The 8,305-nt window shown below is 35.5% G+C and overlaps 1 protein-coding gene across 1 annotated transcript in view; it reads left to right on the forward strand.

The window, feature by feature from the left end:
- Positions 1–6,893, forward strand: part of THSD7B (thrombospondin type 1 domain containing 7B) — a 1,062,005-nt gene extending 1,055,112 nt beyond the window's left edge. The window contains exon 28 of the mRNA XM_007525013.3: positions 5,681–6,893. Within this exon, the coding sequence (XP_007525075.1) occupies positions 5,681–5,762 (82 nt within the window). The 3' untranslated portion in view covers positions 5,763–6,893. The remainder of the gene's footprint in view (positions 1–5,680) is intronic.
- Positions 6,894–8,305: the final 1,412 nt, after the last annotated feature.

Here is an 8,305-nt window from a genome sequence, read left to right on the forward strand (position 1 = left end):
CCAAGGGAAACTCCAGTGCAGTGGTGTGTCTCTTCCTCTATCTGTCTGAAAGGAATTAGGAAGTTCATCCAGGAGAATGGAAGTGTGTATATATCAGATTCTAATAATATCCAAAGATGTAAGAGATATGTAGTTAGGGAGTCCCCATTTTATTATTTTGGTTGGTAGTTTTCAGCCTTGACTGCACATCTCCTGGTGACTGGCTCTTGGCGTTGCAATTCTAGACGTTCTGATTGAATTAATCTTGAGCATGCTCACGTTCTCCAGATAATTAACAGTGCACACTGGTACTTATTATATGCAGTGAAGGCTTAGTATCATTACCCTGGGTAATTCTAGTTCTTAAATTGTCCTGTTTGAACAATAATTGAAACAACCTATTAGTTCATTTTGAGCATTTGAGTCAGGTATGTGTCTACATAGCCAAATTAGAAGAAAAACTGTAACTGTCAGTTTCAAGAACCTCATTCTGTAAGTGACAATTTCCTTCTAGTACTCTCAGAAAATGATTAACTTGTACAGAATATTTTAGTTTTATCAACTTGAAACCACACAGAGGTAAATACATTTGAATGTTTACATATGTTGAGAATATTTTATTAGTTTCCTAAGCAGAACATTTGAAAGATTTATTTTCTGTTTTCATAAGATCAGGGTGTTACATTTTATCCCAACTGAGATATTTATATTAACCTACTTTGGCTAATAGAGCAACTTCTTGAGAATTTTAGCCCAAGTACTAATCTTGATTCCAATCTAGTCTGTGTTTAGCCTCAAATTGTTTCCAAAGCAACACAAGCCTCTAGATCTTGGTCAGTGAAAATTTAGTGAAGAAAATGAATTTCTTTCCCTCCTACAGTGATAGAAGTCTAGCTTTTACCCAACTAATATTTCTACAGTGTTTTAGTAAGTAAAAGTAACATCTTCAGTGAGCCAGTTATACTGTGTAATCAAAGCTAGTTACTATGTAATAAAATCTGAATTTTTTATGGTTTAGTTGATAATTTTTTTTAAGTATCATCTAGATCTCCTTAGCAAATATAAAGATAAAAGACTTACTGAGTTTCATACAGTGATAGGAAGCATTGCCACTTGGGAGATTTAGAGAAAGAAGAAAGGTCTTACACTGCAATAAAGACAGGAAACTCTGACAGATAAAAAAAACTGTTCTTGAAATAAAGACCCAGCCAGAATAATATGATTAAAATCACGTTATCTATTGATTCTGGAGTATATTTCAGTTGTGAATAACTACAATTCCAATTCTCTGATTTCATGTTTCCTCAATTATCTAAGAGATCTAAATTCAGTGTTAAATAATATTCATAAATTTTGCCTTTTACATTTTTCCATTCCCCTAACTTAAAATTGGGCTAACATAAATATACTCCTTTAACAATAAACAGTCACAGAGTCCCTTTCTGTATGACTAACTCTGGGAATTAATTAGTCCATGACAGAATTCTGTTGACATAAAAGATCAATGAAGTTTCCCTATATAAACAAATCGCATAAATCTTAGTATATATTTATATATGTACATATACTTCTCATCCTCAATGGCTGGTCTTCAGACTCCCCTGAGGAATAACAATAATTGTATGTTTGCTCCTGTCTACAGTCTATATGGTCAGAAAATCAGCCTCTTTACAGACACGTCTAGTGACTTCTTGTCAGAAAATGAAAGCCAGGGCTTACAAAATAGCTCACTTGAATGATGTGCTTGCTTTGCCATGCACATAACCCAGGTTTTAGCCCAACTCCCATTGCACTGGAAGAAACTTTGTTCTTTCTCCTGCTTTCTTTTTAAAAAAATTTTATTTATAAAATGGTGATAGTGACAATACTATAGGATAAAAGGATTACATTTCCATACAATGCCCACCCTCAGAGCTTCATATCCAATCTCCTCCCCTGATAGCTTTCCTATTCTTTATCTCTCTGGGAGTATGGATCCAGGGTCATTATGGGGTACAGAAGGTGGAAGTTCTGGCTTCTGTAATTGCTTCCCCCCTGAACATGGGTGTTGACAGGCTGATCCATACTCCCAGCCTGTTTCTCTCTTTCCCTAGTGGGGCAGTGGTGAGGCCCCAGTGACAACCAAAATGAACAAAAGAAAAAAGTTTATTTTTATGCTGCCTAGATGGTTAGCTAAAGTTTTCTGCAATTTGAGCCTTAGTAACTCTTTGAATTTCATCTTCTTTTCACTATATAGTCGTATGTGTTATAGGGGCCCAAATTTATTTCAATTATTGTCTTATAATAGAAAATATTTTTCCTTAATAAACATTTTTATTTATATAAAATAAGTATATTTTCTACCTTAGTATTTAATCAATATACTTACTGATACATTCTCATCAGTAACCGTATACTATTTTTTATTCATTTTCTTTAAGCTATTAACACCCACAAATAAAAGTAAATGGCCCTCAGAAAAACTAACTTATGTCCAGTCATTCTAGTAAGATGGGCTTCTAGTTTGCCCAATACCAAAGTGTATGTTCTTTCAATGTGTCTTTCCAGTCTCTAGAATTGCTTTGCCCTGCATGATCCTGAAAATATGTTAGACTCCCCAGACTCTTTATTTCCCAAGTAAAATAACATTTAAGCCTGACAACAACACTAATGATATACATGAGCTGCCCATAAAATCCAAATAGATATTTTTACAGCATCTGTCTCTATTATACAGCTTGCAGAAAAGACACAAGCTGATTGCTTTTGGAGATTTTATATTTTCTATACAAAATGAAAGCCTTCAAACAAGAAAACTGCTATAATATGCCAGGTCTTAGATGTATGTATGCTTTAGTCAAAATCAATTTATAATGAAACTCAGAAATGCTTTTGAGGAAAATATAGAAAAATTGTCTTCTTAAAAGACTTTGGAGATACGGCAGTGTTCGGCATTTTAGAAATATTGCTGATGCCTCACCTCCCCTGGCAGTAAAACTCCAGGAGGCAATTTAGTTGGGACAACCACTGAGTAAGTTGATAGTTAATCTAGACACACTGCCTGGAAGTTCTTACCTTAGCTACATCCATTCTGCTTTGCCCAACACAACTCAGCAAATGAGCTTTCATTCTGGCCAAGACTGAGAGTAGTGCCCCCACTTCCAGAGGCTCTGTCCTTGTGGGTAACTACCTAAACCCAGAGCAGTTCCTGCCTTAATCTAAGTATTTAATCTCTATTGGCCCATGTCTGCGTTCTGGTGGCTTGATTTCAGGGATGATGGTAAGTACCAGTAGTTTGCTTATCAGTTTATAATGAGCTCACTTTGTGAGCTTAATGGATCTATCGTCTGGTAAAATGCAAATTACTGTGAAACACTGTAAAATGTGCCAGTCAGTGATGTCATACATCCAGGACTGTATAATGGTTAATTCCTGTGCTAAATCTGTGCTGTTTGTCTAATACTGGGGTTGTTGAAATAGCTGCTTTGGCACATGCATGACCCAGGTTCAATCCTAAACACTATGGCATTGAAGGAAGCTTTGGTACTGTGGTCTGTTTTACTCTTTCTACACCTTTTTACATGACACCCACCACCAAACTTCTGTATCCCCACACTCCCACCTCTCAAAGATAACCACTAAAGTTCTCACAAGTCTTACAAATAGTTTTTTTGCTTCTATTTTGTTTGTTTGTTTATTTATATTTGTTTTGTTTTTACAAGTCAATGTGAATCAGGGATGTCCACTGCGGGTCCTAATTTAATGTGAGTATAGCACTCACGCATTTCCTGATTATGAGCTGAAGAGGAAAAACAAATATGTAAAAAACTGCTTCATGAACTTCTTAATGAACGCCAAGTAGGAGCAATTGAAAGAGAGTTAGGAAACTGCTAATAAAAGCCTGCCTCTTCTTGTTGTTACTTTTGCCTAAGTAGCCCCATCACTCAATTCTTCCTTTAGTGTCTTTTAAAAAAAATATGTATTTACTGAATTGATAGAGAGGATGCGAGAGAGAAAGAGAGAGACCTACATTACTGCTTTACCACCTGTGAAATTTCCCTCCTGCAGAGTTCAGGCTTGAACCCCAGGGTTCTTTCAGCCAGTAAGTGAACTTTGTAAAGTCATCATTACCTAGAAAAATACCAACATTTTCAGTGCTTACTGAATTCAAGAATTCTTACTGAATTGAGAATTCAAGTTCTGAAAATGCAGATTCAGCTTTCATATTTGTCAGTGGAAAAGTCATAGGAAAACGAGGCCCATTAGAGTACGCAACACACTTCATGGATCACATATTGCAGCCCTCCTTTGCCAGAAATGAGCACAGTGTTCATAATTCCATACATGGAAATTTATCTCAGAATTTTTAAGTAGAATTTTCTAAGCCATGCTTTCAGATTCTGGTCAGTTTAGATGCTTCTCAGGCGATATTATTGTTTCTTGGATTCAGCCATTTCTAGTCCTCCAACCAGTTATCACATTTTATTTTTCCTGCTGGCTCTTAGCATATGCTGGTTTAAGAGTCAGAGGCACAAAAACAAACAAAAAAACAAAAAACAAACAATGGTTATAGGAATCACCTACATTTCTTGCCTTGCTATCTTCTCTAGACCCTCCCTCAAACAGAAGATGTAGGAAGGGCAAGATTCAAATTGTTACTTCAGATTAAACAACCAGTAGTCTATTTTTATAATAAAATATCACTCACTAGGGTAGGGATAATGATAAGGTCTCTTTGCTTTATTCAGTATTATTTCTAATAATTTTTAATTCTTCAGTTTTATACTTTATGCCATCAGACCAGATGTTAAACATCTGTGATATGGAGGTTACAATAGCTTACGAATTAATGAGTAGCAGATGTTCATAGTACTGCCTATAAATAAGAACACAAGTACCCTACCGTGTTCATTGTTATCATCATCTATTTATTATTGGGGGGGGTCTGATGGTTTACAGTGTATTCACTGGCATGTGGCAGTTTAATTATGTAACAAGACCCCCAAGTTCTCTTTCACGCCTCCCTCCCCAGAGTCTTGCTTGAATGCAACACACCACGTTCAGTCCACGTTTCACTTTGTGTTCTCCCTCTTTGTCCTATTTATAAATGAGATTGTTCAGTGTCCAATGTCAGATGAATGGCTAAAAACACTTCTGACATATCTATATACACACAATGGAATACTGCTCTGCTGTTTCAAATGATGACGACATCTCCTTTGCATCATATTGTATGGAACTTGAAAATATGTTAAGCGAGATAAGCCCAAATGAGAAGAACAAATTCTGAGTGATCTCCTTAAAGCATTTTTAAGGGTTTTGAATGGGGGGGGGGCAGTGACATACCTTATTGAGCATATGTTACCAAGTGCAAGGAACTAAGTCCAAAGCCCCACTTCACACCTGCAGGGGAGATGCGTCACTAATGAAGTAGTGAAACTGATAGATCTGTAGGTGTCTTTCTCTCTCCCTATCTACTCCTCCCTTTTCAAAATATCAATAGGATAGACAGAGAAAAAAAATTAGGCCAAAGATATGAAAAATAAGGGCTTCTCCTTAAAATAGGATTAGACTATCAGGTATCCAAGAAAAGAAACACACATATCCAAAGAAATGGTGCCTTTACTGTCTAACTGCTTGAATTTCTTTATCTTGCAATTGTTTTGTGCAGATTAATCAGAACTTTGTGAACTTTATCTGAGAAATTCTTTTCCCTTTACAGCAAGAAGCCAAAACCACATCAAAGCACACCTCCCCAACAGAAGCCTCTGACCTTAGCCTATGATGGAGACTTAGACATGTAACCTGGACGAAAAAAAAAAAATCCAAATGTAGACATCAACTGCCTTAATTGCTTTCTCTTTTGTAGCTCTCAGACTTCTCAGTTTTTTGAGGAATCTCACAATGTGATATATTGGGCAGAATACAACTACTGCAAAAGTAATATTGCCTCAACTTCATTTGGACATGGAGTCAAGGATTATTAGGTCTGCTATTTCGCTTTGAAGTTTCTTGTGGGTGTGAGTGTTTAAACAATTTTTTTTTCCAATTTTTTTCAAGGGACCTGAAAACTTTTCTCTTTCAATTTGGAAATGGTAGGAAGAAAACATGTTAACAAATCCCCACAAACTTGAGTAAACTTTATCTTCAGCAGCATGATGACAATCCAAAAGAAAGTCAAATCCAGGCATTTACTGTAAACGATGAGTCTGACACTGCATTGCTATGCACTATATTAGTGCAAATCCTTATTCTTCCCATGCTTCAACACTAAGTTTTCTAGAGTTTACATTGGTTCAAAGACTCTCAAATTGGATTGCCTATTTTCATGAACACAGAGAGAATGTGTTACCATTTCAGAAATGCTCTGAGTTTTTACCTTTAAATATTGTATTCTGTTTTGTAGCCAGGGTCTGATGGCACTTCTTAGGTTGCATCTGTTGAAATAAATGGAGTGTATGTGATTGTTGGACTAGGTGAAAGCTAGGTGATTGTTTTGAATGAACTGTGTACTGGATGTTAGGGTGTACAAGTGAAGTAGGTGGTCATGTTGGAGAGTGAGGTAAATTTATTTGGTTAACTCAAATTGTATTTTAGCTAAAACTTAGCCATGTAGATGGAGCATTAACCATACACAGTTGTAACTCAGTTTCGCGATAAACCCTGCTTTTGTAATTTCCATTTCCGTATCTAAATATTTATACATTCTTTTGTTTTATTTAATTAGGTGACCTCATTTAATATACATCAAACACCAATCCTGTTTATAGCAAGTCTTGCTTTTATAAGGTTTCGGTATCTAAACTAACACATTAAAAAGTTGAGATCATTTTATGATGATAATTGTTTGTAAATGTAGATGTTGAAAATAAGAAGGTGCCATCTTGTGGTAATGACTTGTATTTCTAACAAATAAAGTGCCCAAAAGACTGAGACACTAGCTGTTTTAGATTTATTCACTTTTGAAGTATCTTTGATTTGACAAAAAATAGTTTTACTAAACCTTCCTGTGTCACTATTTGGGGGATTATAGCTGGAGCCACTGACAAAGATATGTTATTCTCTAGATAAACATATTCTCAACACTATCAGTATACTCCACAATAATATCAACTGCAATTGGTAGGAATATTTAAAACTGTCACTATTAGCATAAACCATTCTGATAATAATGCAAATACTTCAGTGTAAATTACTTGAGAATTTTGAGAAAATGAGAAGTCTAGGGATGTAATACTATGAATTTACACCTTTACTATGATTTTGTTAACCATCTAACACTACCTTTATCACATTACACTCGGGCCTTGCAAATAAGTGAAAATAATACCAGCATTTACCAAAGGTGTGGCTGAAGAAACAATTCCTAGAATTGCCCTTTCATAAGTGATTTTAGCTAAAACTTAAATAAGTATTACTGTATTTCAGGAGATCCTGATAAAGAAATCAAATTTGGATTTTGCCTTTTATGGACTATTTAATCATACTAATATTTTCACATTTGACATAAATGATAAAATATCTGGTTGACAATTTGGTATACCAGTAGGACTAGAAGTGTGAAAAAAATGTAAACTTGAGTTTCATTCTGTTCCAGAATATAAAATTTACAACTAAGCAGAATAATCAGTCCTTCTACCCTTTCAAAAGTTCTGAAAGGTTATGCTGATATTATCAAAGAAATCTACGAAACAGTGCAATCCCTGTCAAAAATCTCAGTGGTCATTGAATACAATGGGAGAACTAATGGGGGCTAGATAAGGTCTTCTTTAGTTTAATGACTAAAACTTTTGAATGGTTGGGTGTGGTGAATCACACATACACACAGGCCCACGCACACATGCACACACATGCATACACACTATGAGACAGACTACTGTAGGCTTGGTAAACTAAAAATGAGAAGAGACAAGGAAAAAATTGGAAGGAAAGTATCTCAAAGATAAATGGAAATATATAGTGTGTTAAGTATACATGCACTGGAGTTGGTGTTTTGCACCAAAGTAAAAGACTCTGGGGTGGGTGGGTGGGGCACAATTCAGGTCCTCAAATAGAATGGCAGAGGACCTAGTGGGGGTTGTGTTGTTATGTGGAAAGCTGAGAAATGTTATACATGTATAAACTATTGTATTTACTATCAATTGTAAAACATTAATTTCTGATAAAGAAATAAAAAGAAGAAGAAGAAGAAGAAGAAGAAGAAGAAGAAGAAGAAGAAGAAGAAGAAGAAGAAGAAGAAGAAGAAGGAGAAAGCCCAAACACAGTAGATTAGATTTAGTTCTTGATTTCTGCAGTCAAGATGCAAAATCTCAGTAGCAAGATGTCTCTATAGAGCAGTTTATCTTTG

The sequence above is a fragment of the Erinaceus europaeus genome, chromosome 18, assembly GCF_950295315.1.
Source record: "Erinaceus europaeus chromosome 18, mEriEur2.1, whole genome shotgun sequence".
NCBI lineage: Eukaryota > Metazoa > Chordata > Mammalia > Eulipotyphla > Erinaceidae > Erinaceus > Erinaceus europaeus.